General features: G+C 36.5%; 1 protein-coding gene across 1 annotated transcript in view; it reads left to right on the forward strand.

Annotated features, from left to right (window-relative positions):
- Nucleotides 1-18,346, forward strand: part of TMEM30A (transmembrane protein 30A) — a 33,224-nt gene extending 14,878 nt beyond the window's left edge. Inside the window, exons 2-7 of the mRNA XM_023219260.3 lie at nt 3,446-3,553; nt 5,839-5,946; nt 10,223-10,310; nt 11,653-11,796; nt 12,158-12,364; nt 14,975-18,346. Of these exons, the coding sequence (XP_023075028.1) occupies nt 3,446-3,553; nt 5,839-5,946; nt 10,223-10,310; nt 11,653-11,796; nt 12,158-12,364; nt 14,975-15,168 (849 nt within the window). The 3' untranslated portion in view covers nt 15,169-18,346. The remainder of the gene's footprint in view (nt 1-3,445; nt 3,554-5,838; nt 5,947-10,222; nt 10,311-11,652; nt 11,797-12,157; nt 12,365-14,974) is intronic.
- The last annotated feature ends 3,112 nt before the right edge of the window (nt 18,347-21,458 follow it).

Consider the following 21,458-nt stretch of genomic DNA (forward strand, 5'->3'; position numbering starts at 1 on the left):
TATTTAAATGGAATATTGTGCATGAAAAGGCCCCAGATGCAAAGTTGTAGCCCAACAGTCTAGTGAAAGATTACATAGGCTTTGCCTCTCTTCATTTAGGAGACCTGTGTTTTTAGTTTGTTTTAGTTATGTGACTAGCTCTTAAGAGTTTTCAGTGAAAGAAAATTTTCTCTAAACAATTTCATCAGTAGACAAGCTTTGATGGAAACCTTTTCTATAGGAGGTTATACTGGAATTTGACAAAACCAAGTTTTTGTTAAGCAAATATATGATTTTTTAAATGCAACTAAAGGTTACATCTTACCAAAGAGGACTACAGTGTCTTAATCAGCTGGGTGATACCTTCCAATGGGTGGGTTAAACAGCCAACCTTTATGTCTTGTAGGTCTGGAGGCTGGGAAGTCCAAGGTCAAGGTACTGGTAGATTCAGCTCCTAGTGAGGTCTCTTTACAGGGTTGTAGATGGCTGCCTTCTTTCTTTGTCCTCAGATAATAGAGATTGAGAGAGCTGTGGTCTTTTTTCCCTGTCTTATAAGAACACTAATCCCATCATGGGAGCTCCACCCTCATGACCTCACCTAAATCTGATTACCTCCCAAAGGTCCCTTCTCCAGATACCATCATACTGGGGGTTAGAGCTTCAACGTAGGACATTTAGAGGGACACAAACATTAAGTTCATAACATTCAGGTGGCAAGTGAGCATATAAAAATGCTCAACATCATATGTCAGTAGGGAATTACAAATTGCAACAACAATGACATATTACCACATACCTAGTAGGATGGTGAAAATCCAAAACCGACACCTCCAAATGCTAAGGGAGAATGTGGAGCAACAGGAATTATGATGGAATGCAAAATGGTACAGCTCCTTTGGAAGTCAGTTTGGCAGTTTCTTATAAAAGTAAACATACTTGGCTGGGCGCAGTGGCTCATGCCTGTAATCCCAGCACTTTGGGAGGCCAAGGTGGGCGGATCATGAGGTCAAGAGATAGACACCATCCTAGCCAACATGGTGAAACCCCGCCTCTACTAAAAATACAAAAATTAGCTGGGCATGGTGGTGCACTTCTGTAGTTTGGCTACTCGGGAGACTGAGGCAGGAGAATCGCTTGAACCCAGGAGGCAGAGGTTGCAGTGAGCCGAGATTGCGCCACTGCACTCTGCCTGGCGACAGAGAGAGACTCTGTCTCAAAAAAAAAAAAAAAAAAAAAGTAAGCATACTCTTACTGTATGACCCAGCAATTGCATACCTTGTATTTACCCAAGTGGGTTGAAAACTTATGCCCACACAAAAACCTGCACATGGATGTTTAACAGCTTTATTCATAATTTCAATAACTTGAAAGCAACCAAGATGTCCTTCAGTAGGTGAACAAATCAATAAACTGTGGCACATCCAGACAGTGGATATTATTTATTGCTAAAACTAAATGAACTATGAACCCATAAAAAGACATATAAAATCTTAAATGAGTATAAGTGAAAGAAACCAATCTGAAAAGGGTACATAAGGTATGATTTCATATTCTGGAAAATACAAAACTATGGAGACAGTAAAAAGATGAGTCCTTTCCAGGGGTTAGCAGAGAGAGAAGGATAAATAGAGTACAGAGGTTTTTTAGGGCAGAGAGACTATTCCATATGATAACATAATGGTGGATACACATTATACGTTTGTCAAAACCCATAGAATATACACCAAGTGTGAACCCTAATGTGAACTGTGGGCTTTGGGTGATGGTAATGTGTCAATGTAGGTTCGTCGATTGTAGCGAATGTACCACTGTGATGTGAGATGTTGATAGTGGGTGAAGTTGTGTGTGTGTCAGAGGCAGAGGGTATATGGGAACTCTGTACTTTGTTCAGTTTTGCTGTGAACCTTAAACTATAAAAAATAGTCTATTTTTATGGGAGGAAAAAAAAAGCTTTCAATTTAGCTATCAGGCCAGATCTTCTGACATCAACCAGTATACTGCAGTTCAATTCTGGAACTAACCACCCTGAATTAGTGTCAGACTCCACAAGTTTCAAGAGCATGGTCCCCAACAGGACTGCCCCCGCTTCAGACACCAGCTGCAAGTCAAGTTCCCAGGCCACTTATACTTGTCAACTGGCTCGAAATCCAGGGGGTTCCCAAGACCCTTCTCACTACCTCGCCATAAGATTTCCCTGAATTCAGATGCCATTTGCAAGTTCAGGAATCTCCAGGTCACCCATATTTCTGACCAACTGTCTATATATTCAGAGGGGGTCCTAGAAGACACATATAGCAAGATCTCGAAGAGTCCTGAATGCAGAGCTTTTATGCCCTCTCCTTGTATACTTAGAGCACAGTTCCCTCCCAGCACATTAGTGGATTCACCAACCAGAAAGCTATTCTTCACTTCAGTGTCTAGAGTTTCTATTGGGACTTCATGATGAAGACTTGATTGATTGAACACTAATTGATTGAACTAAATTTTTAGCTCCACTTTCCTCCTAAGAGGTTGGACTGGTCCAAAGGCCCCTAATCACACAGTTAGTCTTTCTGGTGATTAGCTGCTATCCTGAGCCATCTTGTTAACATAAACCCTGGTGTGAATCAAGGGGCTTATGAATAACAAAGATACTTTTATCACCTGGGAAATTCCAAGCATAAAGCTCCTTGTCAGGAACCCAAAACAAAGACAAATTCAGCACCAGGTGTTTGAAAACCAGTAGCTCTGGCCGGGCGCGGTGGCTCAAGCCTGTAATCCCAGCACTTTGGGAGGCCGAGATGGGCGGATCACAAGGTCAGGAGATCGAGACCATCCTGGCTAACCCGGTGAAACCCCGTCTCTACTAAAAAATACACAAAAAACTAGCCGGGCGAGGTGGCGGGCGCCTGTAGTCCCAGCTACTCAGGAGGCTGAGGCAGGAGAATGGCGTAAACCCGGGAGGCGGAGCTTGCAGTGAGCTGAGATCCGGCCACTGCACTCCAGCCTGGGCACAGAGCGAGACTCCGTCTCAAAAAAAAAAAAAAAGAAAAAAGAAAAAACAGTAGCTCTTGATAACCTAATTTTTTTCAAAAGTATATCATGGAAAGCTGAGGTGACTGAAAAGTATTTAAGATTGAAAGATTTAAGAGGATCTCTATTAATCTAGTATTTTAATAGTTAGATGTTTTAGCTATGTAAATCTTTATCATGCAGTTTTGAATTTTATATATATGATTTTATGCATAAATATATTTCTTTGATAAAAAGAAGAGAGGACTTGACTTGGAAAGATCAGCCAGTAGAACGACAGACGACCCTTTCCAGTTTTTACTACTTCACACTGTCAAACAGATGACCTTAAAAACAGTTTTTGTGTGGGCTCTAGGTCATTTCATTGGACTTAATTTTCCTTTTAATAGCAAGTTATTTCAGAGTGTTTTAGGTATCCACTTTCTCTAAGGAAGTGCTTATTTTTCTCTTGCAGATTGATTATACCGGAACAGAGCCTTCCAGTCCCTGCAATAAATGTTTATCTCCGGATGTGACACCTTGCATTTGTACCATTAACTTCACACTGGAAAAGTCATTTGAGGTCTGTGTTTCCAAGTAATGTGCTAGAAAAGCCATGCTTTAAAAAATACTGATGTTGTACTAAATGTCTTTTACTAGGTATTTTCCTTTTATAGAGGAGTCACTTTAATTTACTGGAATTTATAGGCTTTTGAGGAAGATCATTTTATGTGTTTGGCTGTTGGATTTTGCTGTCTGGTAATTAAATACATTTATTTGAATGGTTTATTTTAGTTCTTTGTAGAAAAAATTTAAGACATTGTATTTTATCCTTTCACTAGATAATTTTATGACTGTACAAATCAATTTTTTATCAAGGTATATATACTTGTATTTTAAAAATTATTGCTCAAATTATTTTGTGTACTTACAATACTAAAGCAAGCTTTACTTTAGAAAATAATAATTCTCCCATCACTTAATTGAATTATTTTTAAGATATATGAAGCATTGTAAAAATGCAAACACTTATTAAAACCTTACTGATCATTTATGTTTTTATAAGTAGTTAGAAATCCATCTGTTTGCATTTACACTGCCATTCTGAGCACATGCTAACGGACATAAAGATTTAGAATAGGCATGTAAAGACCACTTTGTATTATCCTGTGCCTGAAAATTGAGCTTAAAATAATTATTCTTAAGGGAGCAAAACTGCATTAATACATGCCAACTTTTTAGATTTTCTGCACTTAAGATTTTCTAAAGGTAGTGATGACTTTAATAGTCCGTAATAGTTAGTTGCCATCTAGTGGTTATAGATGTTCTTGCACTGAGATAAAGGACAGGATAATGCTGTCTTTGAATAAAACATGAAAACAAATTTTGTAGAAGAGAAATGTAATTATTTAACTTTGTTTCAGCAGAAACAAAATATACATTTAAAACATCTTTACAAGTTCATGATTTTTCAATGTGATGGGCAGGCAATAAAGATGCAATAAGTTCTGCTTTTGTTAGAACAGGCACAATTGAAGAAATGAGAGACTAGTAGTGATATAGAAGCTCCAATATTTTTCTCTCCCATTCAGAAAACACTTCAGAACTTGTTTTTTGCAAAGGCAGTCAACCTCAAATTCATTCTCTTGTGGATTCTGTGTTTCTTCACAAGCTCAAACTTTGAATTGGACTAAACTCTTTTCAGGGAACTTCAAGTAGGTTATTTTGTCTCAGTGTTCAAAGAATCTCTCTTTCAGTTTGCAAATTGAATTTGCTGTACCGAATCTTGAGGTAATGCTTCCTTTTAAAAAAGAATATTAATTGTCTCAATTTCTGTGATGTAATTTTGATATTCCCCCTCTTCCACAAGAAGGTTTCCATGTAAACATTTTCTTTATATAGAATGGGAAAATTTGCATGGTTTGACATTTGAAGTCAAGCATTAAATAAATGATAGTATATATGAAAATAGCAAATTGAATGAAGTATGCTTATAATGTTACTGAATTACTTTTAATTAAGGATAAGAATATAGAAAAAAGAAGTAGCATCCAGAAATGAGAAAATAGCTTAATGTTGGCTACTTCTAAAAATAATCATTTAAGATGGCTTCTTAGCATCTTCTAAATAATTGTAATGTTTATAGGTTACCCTTCTTTCCCACGTTATTTCAAAGTTTGCTCTATTAAATATATTAAAGTACTTTTCTTGATTATTATAAAGTGGCTTATTATCATAGAGACCCTACTAATTTGTAGTTTATTATCTCATATAGTATCCTCTTGAGGAATTTATTACATCTCATTTCAAGTTCAGAATTCACTTGGACAAAAAAAAATGAATGTTTCAGCTGGACGTGGTGCTATAAACCTGTAGTGCATACCTCCCAGCATCTAGGGACAGAGGTGGGAGAATAGCTTGGGCCCAGGAATTAAGGGTCAGCCTGGGCAACATAGCAAGTCTCTAGTCTCTGGGATTAAAAAAAAGAAACAAGTTTGATCCTTATCCCTGTGAAATGTTGATGCTAACTGGGTGAAGACCAGTTTGAATTAGAGAAAATTTTAAATTGAAGGTAGCTCAGAGTAGGCTAATAGATTCCTTGAAGATTCTTTTTTAATATAAATAGTACTTCTTTGATGTCTTTAAGGATAGTTTTAAAGTTTACTTGTGGATTTTTGTAACATACTTTCTTTAACCTTATTTACAGTTGTGCCATTTTAGATTGCTAAGTACTAGTGGAATTTACCCCACTACCTATTACAAATTGTAACCTAATAAAGTCCAAATTACGTAGCTTTTATGTACACATGAAATAAGTTTATACAGAATAGTTTTTATATGAAAATTTTTCCCTCTCTGTTTCTCTAGGGCAATGTGTTTATGTATTATGGACTGTCTAATTTCTATCAAAACCATCGTCGTTACGTGAAATCTCGAGATGATAGTCAACTAAATGGAGATTCTAGTGCTTTGCTTGTAAGTAAAATGATAAATATGAAAATATGATATCTGTAAAATAAGAATATGTGATAACTGTTCAGTTAGAATTGTTAGGATGAAATTAAAGTGTTGTCATTTATAGTTTGTATAGTGAGGATTGTTTTTTGCCCCCTGAGATGGAGTTTCACTTTGTCGCCCAGGCTGGAGTACAGTGGCACAGTCTCGGCTAACTGCAGCCTCCACCTCCCAGGTTCAAGCAATTCTGCCTCAGCCTCCTGAATAGCTGGAATTACAGGCGCATATCACCACGCCCAACTAATTTTTGTATTTTTAGTAGAGATGGGGTTTCAACATGTTGGCCAGGCTGGTCTTGAACGTCTGACCTCGTGATCCGCCCACCTCGGCCTCCCACAGTGCTGGGATTACAGGCATGAGCCACTGTGCCCGGCCTGTATCATGAGGATTTTTAGTTAAAATATTTTTTCCTGGAATTTGCACAAATGTATTGATGCCCAGACTGGTTTGGAAATCTGTATGGACTAGGAGATCTTAATTTCTTTACTGTGGTTCAGTTTTTCAGTTTTCCGTAGTAGTGGCTAGTGCCTAAGTATTTTTTTTTTTGAAACAGAGTCTCACTCTGTCGCCCAGACTGGAGTGCGGTGGCCTGACCTCAGCTCACTGCAACCTCTACCTCCTGGGTTCAAGTGATTCTCCTGCCTCAGCCTCCCGAGTATCTGGGATTACAGGTGCACACCACCAAGCCCTGCTAATTTTTGTATTTTTAGTAGGGACGGGGTTTCACCATGCTGACCAGGCTGGTCTCAAACTCTGGACCTCAGGTGATCCGCCCGCCTCGGCCTTCCAAAGTGCTGGGATTACATGGGTGAGCCATCGCCCGGCCCTAAGTATTTTATGTTACTGTTGCCAATGCAACACACATTCAGAGGCCCCGAGCAATGTAGGATTTCTTAGAATTGACGAATCTCTTAGAATACAATTTAGGACTATGTTGTGAGCAGCAGGGGCCTCCTAAACGTAAACTGTAACTGCTCTAGGTTGCCCTGATTGGTTTTATTGCTGATCATCAGTTCCTGATGTGTGGGATTTTAAGCAATACAAGTCTACTTAAAGATTCCTTGGTATACACAGGGTTCTGGTTAGGCCTATGATAGTTTGAATCTATGTGGGGTTTATTCCATAGGATCCAATCTTTAGCACTCAAATCCAGAGAAGATGATGTACTGTGAGATACACCAAGTTTCTAGACCTTTCTGAATGTGTTTTTTTGGGATTATAGATTGTGTATGTTCCAAAACCCCAGAAATGGTGGCTGATTTGCAATTATTTTATTTACATATGTGCTCTGTTCACTGAGGGTAAAGAAAACTGAAACTGATTCTTTTCTTATAAACTGCAAGCAAAGATTTCAGGCCAGACCAGGAATTGATCAACTTTTTCTGTAAAGGGCCAGATATTATGTGTAAGGCCCTTTACAATCTGGCATCAGCCTCATTATCTTATATACTATCTTTAATACATTAAACAAGGCCTGGCTGCCCTGGGCCTTGTTTGCTGCTCCCTAACCATGCATTGTGACACAAGTCATCTGCTCATCTTGCCATTTAGCATTTCATTTATTTAGAATGCCATTTTTACTCTTTCCCTGGCGGTCTTCTCATCTCAAGGCCTGCTATTTTTCTAAGTGTCCTTCCATGCAAAAATGTGCTTCTTTACATATTTCATTTATTTTTTTGTTCCAAGTCACTACCACATTTTGCTTTGATAAACAAATTGTGTCTCACATCATCCAATCCTCCTCTTTTCCAGGCCATTCTCATAGCAGCTGTAGTGATGTTTTTAAAAAGTATAAATATCACTTCACTACCTAAAATCTTTTAGTGGTCATATTAGCACTTGTAGTAAAATCTCAGGATGATCTGAGCTATGCGTAATCCTCTTATCTCATCACATATCATCCTCCCTCTTGGCATGCTCCAGCTACATTCACCATTACCTTCACAGAAATAAGTTCTTCTTAGTGGCATGTGGTGTTCTCTTTGCTTAAAACTCTCTTCTGTCTTCTCTTTACATGGCTGGCTCCTGGTCTTTTTTTATGTCTTAACTTAAATGATACCTCCTCCAGAGTCAAACTTTTCATTACCATAGATTCTAAAGCAGCTCCTCCTATCCTTTTTCCATTACATACTCACATGGCCTCTTTATAACACCTACTGTAATTTGTAATTACATATTTGCTTATCTATTATCTTTCTTTTCAGCTATACTGTAAGCTCATGAGGGCAGGGAGCATGACTTTCTTTAATCACTGTTTACCAAGTGCCTGGCTAGTGCTTGCACATGGAAGGCATTTAATAAACATTTGCTGAATGAATGTAGACATCTTCATCCTGGCTCTTATTTCTTATGACAGTTGGTTTGTAAGGGTCTGCTTCCTCTGTTACATTTTGAGTTGCTTAAAAATAGGGATTGTATTCTTTTCATTTTTCTGTTTTTAGCACCTAGTATGGTACGTGCTACATATTAGGTACTCATCAAATAGCTTTGTTTTTTTTGTTTTTGAGATGGAGTCTCACTACTCTGTCGCCCGGGCTGGAATGCAATGGTGTGATCTCAGCTCGCTGCAACCCCTGCCTCCCGGGTTCAAGCAGTTCTCTGCCTCAGCCTCCTAAGTAGCTGGGATTACATGCGTGAGCCACCACGCCCAGCTAATTTTTGTATTTTTAGTAGAGATATGGTTTCACCATATTGTCCAGGCTGGTCTTGAACTCCTGATCTCGTGATCCACCAACCTCGGCCTCCCAAAGTGCTGAGATTACAGGCATGAACCACTATGCCCAGCTTGTTTTTGTTTTTTTTGAGACAGGGTTGACTTTGTCACCCAGACTGGAGTACAGTGGCATGACCTCTGCCCACTGCAACCTTCGCTTCCCGGACTCAAGCAAACCACCCACCTCAGCCTCTCAAGTAGTTGGGACTAAAGGCGCACGCCACCATGCCTGGCTAATTTTTTGTATTTTTGTAGAGATGGGGTTTCCCCATGTTGCCCAGGCTTATCTTGAACACATGGACTCAAGGGATCCTCCCGCCTTGGCTTCCCAAAGTGATGAAATTAGAGGCATGAGCCACCGCACCTGACCCTCGTCAAATAGCTTTTGTAAGCCAGTTAATGCAAAGTACCTAGCATTGCTTAGTTTAGTACCTGACACATAGGTAGTAAGTAATATTTTCCTTTATTTTAAAACTTCCTTAAGAATTTAGTGGCTAGCAGATATATTTGCCCTAATGTTAATAGCTTTATCAATACAGATGGTGTAGGGACCAAATAGCTGAGAAGTCAAATATTGAAGAGACTTTATGAGATACCTGCCACAGGCTTCCTTAGCCTTCTCTTATCTTTTCCATTCACACAAGTGCTTTTTTCCAGTCTAGACATGGAGAATATAGATGCAAGTCAAGGTTAGCTGGTAATGAAATAATCCTAAGAGGTCTAATTAGGGTCTTCTTAATTTCAAATTGAGATTATCTTGGTATGTTTTATGTGTTTTGAGACATAGCTTAATGTGGAGGGAGGGTCCCAGCTCAGACAGACACCTAACCTCAGACTTGATACAGTTTCTAGTTGAATCCCATAACTGCCACACCTCTTTAAGATCCTTAGTAGGGACTAAGTCAAAACCAAATCTGGACCACAGGCAAATGTTCTGCCTTGTAGCATTTTTGTTTTTCTTGTACCTGGATGCACAGTTTAAAGGTTGATATATTCTAGGAATCTGCACTAGACTCCTTCCTTCCTTTCTTAGATATAGGATTTAACCCCAAATCACAAAATTTGAGATTGTATAGTTGGACATGTTTATTTTGTGAAGCCCAGTTAAATTAAAGGAATTGCCCAAGGAACTAGAACTTCTAGCATCTTTAGTTCCAGTTTAAGATTTTCTTGTTGTATCACAACTGGATTGGCAATAGACCATTTCTTAATTTTTCTTGGGCAGAAAACCCTTTGTGGTAATGTTTCTGTGATAAAATCAAAAAGATGTTTATTTGATATATGCATATATGACAAAACATACGCAAGTAAAGGTTATGTTAAAAAGGTAAGACAGTAATGTTCAGAATACATTTTGAATATTTAAGTGTGGTGTTATTTATAGCCTACTTACATTACAGACCTATGCATTACAAGTGAGGAAAATATAGGTGTTGAATTCTTAATCAGTAATTTAGGGATAGCTCATAGTTCTCCCAAAGGCCTGAATAATAATTTCTCTTTTCTTTTCCTTCTAAAAACCAGAACCCCAGTAAGGAATGTGAGCCTTATCGAAGAAATGAAGACAAACCAATTGCTCCTTGTGGAGCTATTGCCAACAGCATGTTCAATGGTATGATATAGATACAAATATAGACATATATAATTAGGACAGTTTGCATAATTTCATTACAGATTTGATTAGTAAACATGAATGAAATTGAGAAACTCCAACATTTAAGACTAAATCGAGTATTGAATGGGATATTATAATGCTTTGTGATTTTCTTTTGAGCATACTTACATTTTAGAATGGATTTCTGTCTCTGAGCAGAAAGAAGCAGAAACATTCTGCTAATCTTCATATTTCATATAACTTAAAATAAGTCAGGCTGACCTTCCCACTGACTTTATTTTTGTCATTGAAAAGGAGCTATAATTGATCGTTTAGAGCAGCACTATCTGATAGAAAGATAATGTGAGCTGTAAATACAAGTCTTATAGGTAATTTTACAGTTTCTTTCTTTCTTTTTTTTTTCTTTTTCTTTTTCTGAGACAGAGTCTCGTTCTGTCGCCCAGGCTGGAGTGCAGTGGCGTGATCTTGCTCACTGCAGCCTCTGCTTCCTGGGTTCAAGCATTTCCCTTGCCTCAACCTCCCCAGTAGCTGGGATTACAGGCGCCCACTACCACACCTGGCTATATTTTTTGTATTTTTAGTAGAGATGGGGTTTCACCACATTGGTCAGACTGGTCTTATACTCCTGACCTCGTGATCGACCCACCTTGGCCTCCCAGCATGCTGGGATTACAGGCGTGATCCACCGCGCCTGGCCTGGTAATTTTAAATTTTCTAATAGTCCTATTTAAAACTGTGAAAAGAAACAAGTGAAATTAATTTTAGTGATACATTTTATGTAACACAATATATCCAAGATACTATTATTTCAGCATGTAATGCTGTATAAAAGTTGAGATACTTCATATTCTAATTTTTTATACTAAGTCTTTGATATCTGATATGTATTGTACACTTACAGAACATACTCATTTGGACCAACCACATTTCAAAAGACTCAGTAGCCCTGTGTGCCTAGTGGCTGTTGTATTAGACAATGCAGATGGATAAATGGATAAGCAAGAAGCAATTAGGGATGCATTATTGGAAGGAAGGAAGGAAAGGTAGATTTACCTTGCAATTATAGTTGGCTTAATATTAAAACATTTGATCTTAGTGCATGTCAGCTAGCCTATGGGTAGGTGAATTAGAACTCTGTTAAGGGAAGAGAAGTCCATCTAGCATTATAAAGTTACCATAGTTAATCCACATAGGAATAAAGAACAAATGTGAATCATATGCTTACTCTGTCACAACCACTTTTGGAAGCAAATATCAGGTCCTTATTTCTCACAGAGTTAAGCAGATGCTATGAGTTTTTAAGAGATATTTAGTAATGTCTTCCTTTTCTTGTGTTTAGATACATTAGAATTGTTTCTTATTGGCAATGATTCTTATCCTGTACCTATCACTTTGAAAAAGAAAGGTATTGCTTGGTGGACAGATAAAAATGTGAAATTCAGAAATCCCCCTGGAGGAGACAACCTGGAAGAACGATTTAAAGGTAAAACATAACTAATATCCCTTAAAAAATTAAACTAGGAGTTGTAATGAAGTATTTAAAATTTTCTGTCTTCAGAATCTTAAAGTTTATGCTTTTAAAAAAACAATTTTTCTTTCCTCACCTTCATACCAAGTTAGGTAAATGTTCTAATGTACTAAAATTCTAAAGGAAATGTATACTTTTAATTGTGAATTCAGTTTCTGTGGTGTCTTATAAGCATTTCAGCTATAATATTTTAAAATTGCAGCAAAGCTTCTTTTGAATAAACCCCTATTTATTATCCAAATTTATTTGTTTCTCTGTCACTTTAATTTCACAATGTAATATTTTGTCTCCTCATCTCTTCCCCACTCCTTTTAAGGTACAACAAAGCCTGTGAACTGGCTTAAACCAGTTTACATGCTGGATTCTGACCCAGATAATAATGGATTCATAAATGAGGATTTTATTGTTTGGATGCGTACTGCAGCATTACCTACTTTTCGCAAGTTGTATCGTCTTATAGAAAGGAAAAGTGATTTACACCCAACATTACCAGCTGGACGATACTCTTTGAATATCACATACAGTATCCTTTTTTGGCTGGGTATACAGATTCATAGAGCTTGAAAGGAGTCTACTCCAACCTTATATGTGTTATGTGGCATGTTACCTTGGGATTTAGTTTTGGGATCTATATTTTTACAAAAGTATGTGTGGTATATGCGAGAATGTATTTTAAAATTTATATCTTCTAGTAATGTTTTCAATTTGCATATACTTGATACTGGGGTTTGAAGTATATTGTTTGGTAAATTACTTAAAATGTAGGTGATTGATTTATTAACAAGCTAGGTATTTTTAAAAGGGAGATTGTAATTGGGCTTAATGTAAAGGCCAATGAGAGTACCTAAAATTGGGAGTTGAGTGGTACTGGGCTGTTTTAATATATATGTTTTTAGATATTAAAAATCAATGGATGTGTTAATTTGTATCAATGTAATTGTTTATAATTTTGATCTATTGGTAGTATCAAAACTCAAAACATTTTATTATTAGCTGTTTTGTTCCACATTAATAAGTTCACATTCAGTGCTGATAAATAACATTTATTCCACTCTATGTGTTAACACTGTGCTGAGTGTTCTCTGCTCATTATTTAATTCAGGCAGCAGCATATCTCCCCATTATAGACCAGAATACAGGAATATCGAGCACTTAAGTAACTTACCTGACTTTACACAGGTAATAATAATGAGTTGGGGTTCATAACCAGGCTGTTGACTCCAAAAGCCATAATTTTACTCTCAGCTACCAACATAGGCTGCATCTCTGCTAGTTCACTCAGTTACACCAACCCATATTTGCATAGATGCAGTCTTTATTAGGAGGGAAATAGTAATTTCTTTTATTCTGACCAAAGTCTTTACATCTTTTAATCTGGAGCCTATATTTTACATACACTGTGAGTGAAGAGATCTCCCAATGCTAGAATCTTAAATGTTTGCTGATCTTTGCATTTTTTATTTTCATAATCCAAACGAGTCATAATCCAAGTGGGTTTTGGTTTTAAAATGGATTAGTAAATGGTTAAATTAATAGACCCAATTTCAAAATAAGGTTTTTTTTGGATTCTAGTCTCTTGATATTGCACCTGAATACACAAGTAAATATGGCCTGCTATGGCAAGCTAAAAGTGACCAAGTTTTTGAAACTAAATCCACATTGGAGCAGTTTTGGACAGACAGACCCAGTTCAAGTGCTGGTTTCTAGAACATTATCCTGAGGAGATAGTCAAACTAGAGGGCAGCTCTGTTAAAATTAGCATCCAGAAAATCTCTAGCGAGTAAGGGCACATTTAGCAACCTATAGCCTAGGGCACAATGAAGGGAAGTCTGTGAAGCACTGAGGAATTCTTTTTTTTTTTTTTTTTTTTTTTTTTTGAGACGGAGTCTGGCTCTGTTGCCCAGGCTGGAGTGCAGTGGCCGGATCTCAGCTCACTGCAAGCTCCGCCTTCCGGGTTTACGCCATTCTCCAGCACTGAGGAATTCTTAGTTGATAGATAATTGCCACACAGGAATTCTGCAGCAGGGTCCCAACTTTGAAAGAACTATCTAAAGGAATGCATGATATATGGCAGATTGAGAAGACTTGATAAGACAGAAATTTGGACCTGCAAAACATCAAGGGTTAATTATCAAAATTGGGCATACGGTGGGAACTGAAGACTTCTAGAATGAAGGCAGAAACCTGTTTCTTTAGGGTTGGGATACTAGAGAGAGACTAGCATGGGCAATTTGATACTGTATCCCACAGAATGTTGAGTTAGCTAGAGGTCTTAAAATCATTCCTGCCTTAGTTTAGGGTTGATTTAAGAAGTTAGCAGAACCGAACCTGCCATTGGGAGTTAGGGACCCATAGGGACCCATCTGTGGGGATGGAGAGTTGAAGAAACTAGAGAAACAGATAGGGCCTAACCCTACGTTCAAAAGATGCTTTTGAAAAAGTTGTAAACTTTTTACATGGAGACTTGGTTCTGGCTTCTTCGCTACCTTACCTCTTGCAAAATTCTACAACTGATCCATGTAGATAATTCATCTAGTATACTGGTGCCCTATTTCCTAAATCTCCTTAACAGCCCACCCTTCACTTCCACCGTTAGCTATCAGCTGTGTCACAGAATGAGTTTTGCCATTGCTCTAAATCAGCAAGTTAAAACTTTGTTATGCTTTTTGACCTTTTGCTCAGAGCCTTTTCTCTCATAACTACACTCTTGCTACATGTACTTTCTGAGCTCACAGAGACTTCTAGTCCCTGATTTTTCCATTTTCTCCTGGTCTGTCAGTCTCCTTGTGTGGGCTTCATTGTTCACTTGAAGTATTTTTTTCACGTTACATTCCTTTGAGGCCTTTTACCCCTTCCATGTAATGAGAGCAAAAGCACCCAAGAAACTACATAACCTTTACATTTTGTTTGTTTTGGTAAAATATTTTGGCTTTTACTACTGACATTTAATTTGCTAAATCAGTCTTTCAAGATAATATTTTCTGTGTGTGTGTGATTTAGAACATAGGAGTAAGGTACCTGTATATCCTAGAATTACGCAAATGAATTACCAACAGTTAAATGGCAACTTTTAAAATTGTATTTTAAACATCAAGTAATCAGAGGTGGAAAAATCTTCCTATACCCCCTTCAGATTACCCTGTACATTATTTTGATGGGCGAAAACGGATGATCTTGAGCACTATTTCATGGATGGGAGGAAAAAATCCATTTTTGGGGATTGCTTACATCGCTGTTGGATCCATCTCCTTCCTTCTGGGAGTTGTACTGCTAGTAATTAATCATAAATATAGAAACAGTAGTAATACAGCTGACATTACCATTTAATTTTATATTATGAAAGCAAATCATCTGCATGTGCATCAAGGCCAGTCCTATTCAACCTAGCTTTCGAATGCTGATGTCTGGTTAGTATGTCATTTTGAAGTTGGCACATAACTTTTCTAAAAAAAAGCAGTCTTTGTTGTTTGCTTCTTCCCTATGGATGACTTCTGAAAATATATGACGGGTATAAAAAAATTAGCTATATTGATCATATCAACACTGTAATTGCTGAAATGGCATTCTAATGTTTGCTTTTTATTGGGACAGGCCACATGATGCATAGAGCCTCTTTCATGTGACTTGTGTCTACTGCTTAAATCTTTATGCTGTGTTGATGATATTATATTGACATATGATGCTATATATGCGTATGTATTTTTGTGGAGAAAGGGATTACAAGTATGAGTATAACGACTTGCTAACCTTTCAGGATTCAGAGAAAGATGAAGAAAGACCATATCTAAATAATATACTTCATTGTTTTCATGTGTGTAAATGCTTAAAATACCATCTTTGTTGAGGTGGTTCATGTATCCAGTTTATCCAGTACAGTTATTTGTCAAGCTTAGCTTTGATTTCAAAGGACATGCTTACCTTATCTAGCATAAGAATTAATGCTCATGTCTGCAGTGGTTGGGTAGGTCTTGCTTAGGAGAATTAAAAAATTCCTCTTTCCATTTGGTTAAATGTTGCAGTCAGGAACCCCAACTCACTTGGAATGTTTTTATATGTAATCATTTCCCTTGAAGCTTATGCTTTATAAGGGAAGAAAGAATTCAGGTGATATGGGAAAACTGCTTGGCAGAGCTTCATCTTCTGCCTCAACTGTAAACCACATGTAAATGCTTAATGGAGACTGTTTTCATTCTTGTGATATTTAACATTCAGAAAATTACTTCAGCTTTGGAAATACCTCAGGCTGTTTTTATTTTGCAGGTAAGTGTTTTGACTTAAGTACTAATCTTCCAGAAATTTTTGAAAGCAGTAACCTTAATTTCCTATGTATTTCATTCCACTTTTGCATATAGGTCAAATAGCAATGTGTATGCATATTCTCTTTAGTTAATGCACCAATTGTTTTGGTTGATTTTCCTAAGACATACTTTAAAAAGATGTTCTGTAAATTTCCTAATTAAATTATGGGGATTTTGGAGTATGTACATGATAAATTATAATATGTATATGGTTGAAGTTATTTTATTTTTTACTAACTGGAATTATTTTAATATTCCTTATTGAATAAATGCTGTAACTTGTTTGCTATGGAACTTATTCTTAAAGTTCTAGTTAAAAATAATTTTTCCACATGCATGAAAATGTATGTATTAATCAGAGGTGGCTTGATTATATTGAAATTGTTGTTTTGTTGTTGTTGTTTTTTTTTTTTTTACTGAAATAACTCATGTTTGTGTAGAAGAATGCCTGTTTATTCAGAGTTTATATTTTCCTTCAGTTATATTTTAAATCAAAAGGCCTGGGTAATGTATACTTTTGATTAATATATACTTTTTTAAAAAAACAAAAAGCAATGTAATGGTTAATAGTAGAAATGTGCCACACTTTTAAAGTTTTATATAACATATGAAATTCAGTTAAAAGAATGTGTATTTCATAATGACTTTTAACTGGTAAAAATATTACTTGCACGAAGTACTTGATGTATGGTTATCCTGAAATTTTGGAGTATTTGGTGCGTTCTTTGTCTAAAAATAGTCTTTGTTTTGTCAGTCCTTCAGACTGTTATTTATTCTGAAAATTGTCCCTCTTGCACTTGGCAGTTTATTTTCTGGGATACATTGTTGGGGGAGAGGGGTTTCACTAGTCTTTCCAGATTGAGTCTGTGCTGTTTAAGGAGGACTACCATCCTGCAACTCTTTTTCTAATTGGGACACAGAGAGGATGTCAGTAAAGAAAAGTTGAAGAGCCCTTTCAGCACTTTCTCATCTGTGGAGAAGATAGAATCTTAAAATACATTTGGAGTTTTATCTGTTTTACAAGTGCATTGATGGCCTAAGTTCCTCCTATTTTCTGCTGTTTGATCTCTAAGGAACTCCTGTTGCTAAATATGAAGAGTATGGAACATTCATATGATCTCTGTGAAGCATGGTGGGAGGGAAGACATTTCTTTCTCTTATAGGCTTTATGCTCAAATGTCATAGTCACCTTTCAAAGAATCATGTTGCATTTTAAATGCACCCAGCTTAAGTAGAAGGCATTGAAGGATGCATTAATTTTGACTTATGAAAAGATTCCCAGTTGAAGAAATTATTCAGTAAGTAAAAGCTAAGAAATTTCATTGAAATCATAAGGCAGTTTAAGCATAAATTGATAAAAATAGCTGTGTACTACTAATTAATAGAAAATCTTTCAACCAAGAGAAAAGTCAAATGAATATCATTTGTTTATTGGCTAGTGAGTTTCTTTGTAACCTTGATTTTATTAAGTAATATTCAGTTAGTATGTCCTATGTTAATAAAAATGAACAAAATTAATTTTGCTATGTTCAGGTGTCTTGATAAAATAACAACGCCCCAGTGTTGTTGCTTATGTTTAGCACTAAATTTTAACACAGGGTCAGTGAGTCCAGGTTTTAACTTCTTCATGCCTGGATGGGATGAAATGTAATTCATTGTTAAATTAATGCATATTTGTATTTATTAATCACTGTGACAACATTAACCATCTGTTCTTACCAGGAAGTGGTCAGATTATCATCTGAGTTACAGTTAGACTGGCTAAGTTTGGTATTAGATCAAGGGGAATGTCCAGTAAACGGAGAGGTAAGGATGATGAAAATAATGAAGTGGGGTACACAGGAAAAACCTGACTAGTGAGGAAGAGCAGCTGAGAGATAGGGTCAGTGAATGTGGTTCAGCCTGCTACCTCTCCTGTCTTCATAGAAACATTGCCTTAGAATTATTGTATGACACTTTTTTTGTTGGTTAAGCTGTAAAGTTTTGTTCTTTGTGAACATGGGTATTTTGAGGGGAGGGTGGAAGGAGTAAGGAAGTGCTCCTTTTATAAGAATTTCGATGCATGAGTGTCTGTTGTAGGGTTTGGATGATCTAGTAAAGTGTTTTAGAACCCCTTTTTATCCCATGCACTGTTCGGTAAACATAAAGATCACAATTCTGCTAATGTCATTTGGAACTTCAAAATAAATATCTTGTCTAAAAACAAATCAGACAATGGTGGCCTTATTTCCTTTTATATATCTATAAAATGTGTCAAAGTAACATGTGTACACAGTTTTAAAAAATAAAATAGTAAGTTCTAAAGGCTTTATGATAAAAAATAGCAGTACCTGCCTGAACTTTCCTTCCCTCCCAGAGGCAATCACTTTGACTTCAAAAGTTGTTTCTTCTGTTATTTATCTTAGTGTATCTAAATAGTATGGCTATTATGTTGCTTGATGTAACAATTTTAGACATTATTGTCTTCTCAGTAATGTTACATGATGATTTAGCTCTCTAACACAGGTACTTTGCCTTCTATTATATAGTTACATCATAATATTTAGTAAACATATTAACTTATTTAATTATGACTGTATAAATATTGTATACTCTAGGGCAAATGTAACGTGATTTTCTTTTGCATAATTTTATTTTTCCTGGAATTAATAATTGCCTCATTTTAAACATTTACATAACTTTCTACAAATTTACCTTAAAAATTATCCAACTTCTCTGTCAGGTCTGCCATGTTCCCATCACTAGTTTGAAGGGTTTTTGTACCCAAATATCAGATAATGTCCCTGTTTTTACCAGAGATGTCTCTGCTGCAGTTGTCCTTCTATGCCAGTCTGTATGGTTGCTCTCTTGGCCTACTATACAGTGATGATCCCATGACCTCCCTTTGTCATCCTGTATTGGACTTCCCATTTCCTAGTTTACTTTGTTTACTAGAGCACTTCCTAAAACACTTATAGCTTCCTAAGAAATAGTATATGAAAGTTAAATTTTTTGAGGTCTTAAATGTCTAAAACACCCTTTTTCCATCCTCACATTTCATTGATAGTTTGACTACACATACAACTTTAAATTAAAAATAAGCTCTCTCAGCGTCTTGAAGGCATTGTTCCACTCTTGTCTAGCTTCCATCGTTACTAATGAGAAATTTGAACATATCTTAATCAGATGTTGGACTTCTCCTAGATTGGTGCTTAATTTTCTTCTCTTTTTCTCCAGTTGTTTCGATGCTATTATCTCTGTTCTTTCTAGGAAAACTACTTAATTTGATCTTGCAACATTATCTTCCTTGTATTGAATTTGTAGCACATTTCTAAAAATATTTTAATTTCTAGAACTTCTTTCATTTCCATTGTGTTTCCAAAATATCCTACTTAGTTCATTGATAAAATATCTTATTTTTCTGAGGATATAGATGTATGAATATGTATTACTACTTTTGTTTACTGCTCTATTAACACCAAGGTTTTTTTGTTAACTATCTGTAATTTGTAATTCGTTTTTTTTCTTGTTCATATAGGTGAATTTCCTGTTATTTCTGGCTAGTCTTGGCAATATATGAGGAGACCCAAAACACTATTTGAAAGCTTTGTGTTTGTGGGCAATACTTGAAGGGGTCTAGGGAGGTTCTATTTTTTACTGCTTTTAACTCTGCTTCTTCCTTGTCCTCCATCTCACCTCCTGATTTCCACTTCACACATACTTCCTTGTATCTGTCCCTCTCCATATTTCTTCCACTTAGTTGTCTCCCATTTATTTCTCCAGATAAAAATTCTCTGGTCTTCTACCTGTGAGAGACAGTGGTGGAAGTGAGAGATCATATTTTTATGGCTAAGAAGAGTAGGGCAGAGAACTTTGGGGATCAGGCCATTCTGTTGTATATGCTTTCAACTAGACATTTTCAGGCCTGTCCCTGCCTGCACTCTTTGCTGTAACTTTTACCTCCAAATCTGAGCTGCTCAGGGACTGTGGAATCAGTCAGCATGCTTCTCACTGGTATCCACCTTGTAGTCCCTCTAGATTGCAGCTTTCTCTGTTCAGCTCAGTCATATTCCATCTGCTTTCAGTTTTCCAGAAATTTGTTGAAATCATTTGTCTGTTGCTGCCTCCTCTCTATTCAAATTTTGGGCTCATATCTTTTTAAAATTGTTTTCCAGATTATCGTATGGTAAATTTTACTTCTGTTCTGGTAGCATAGTTTTTTGAGTTTTAACACCAGAGATAAAGTACCATCACTCACTCCCCAAAAAACTCCTCATACTATTCCTTTGTAATCATTCACCCTTCCCCCCACTCATAACCCTCAATTTGTTTTCTATCCCCATAGTTTTTTGTCTAGAAAGTTCTAAATAGGAGTAATGCCATATGTAACCTTTGAAACAGCCTTTTCTTTAGCATAATGGCCCTGAGATTCATCCAAGATAATGTGTCTTATCAATAATTTTTCTCATATTTTTCAAATTTATTTCATTTTACTATAGTGGGATGGAGGAGAGATCAACTCAGGGGGCCAATCTACTATCTTAAATCAGAAACACCTTGAAGCAAATATATCCTTCACTTTTTGTTGATTTTATAATGTTTTAAAAAAAATCTTAAAAGATAAACTTGTTATTTAAGTGGTATTAATAGGAGCTTGTCTGTCTGTATATCACAAGCTTTTCTAGCCAGGGTAATGTGGAAAAAGATTGAACTCCCCTTACATCCCTTTCAAGCTTATTATGCCACTTTGTTTCAAGCACAGAATTGCAGACAATAGCTTTACAAATATTTGTCAAATTGCAGTATCAGTGGTGTAAAGTAACCCCAGGGCATGTTGTCTTGCCTTTTCACAACAAACTTTGTGAAACAGTATGTCCTTTATATTTTCTTGTCATCTTCAACTTCAGTCAGGGTCAGGCCTTCACCTCAAGATTATACTGTTTGTACTCTGTTGACTGTCACCTGTGTCTGAAAGATTCAGTAGAAACAGTATGGGTTTCAGAAGTAGGCTGATACGGCTCCTATACTTACAAACTGTACCTTGCAATTGCTTAAATCTTCTAAGCCATTTACCTTTCCTTGTCTGTAAAATAGGGATTTCAATACCCATTTCACAGATTCTGTTTTGAGCAATAAGGAAAGTGACAGATAAAAAGCATTTAGCACAAAGCATAAAAAAATAGATATTCAATGAACAATTCCCATTCTTTTCTGTCAAATCAAGTGAACTCACCCTTATATTTTTTTGCTCCATTATATCTTTTTGCTCCATTTGATAGGCATTTTCTTTCCCTCTCCTTTAGGATGTGGCTTCTGTGAATGACTCTCCTGATTTGTTTC

This window comes from Piliocolobus tephrosceles, chromosome 5, assembly GCF_002776525.5.
Source record: "Piliocolobus tephrosceles isolate RC106 chromosome 5, ASM277652v3, whole genome shotgun sequence".
Classification (NCBI taxonomy): domain Eukaryota; kingdom Metazoa; phylum Chordata; class Mammalia; order Primates; family Cercopithecidae; genus Piliocolobus; species Piliocolobus tephrosceles.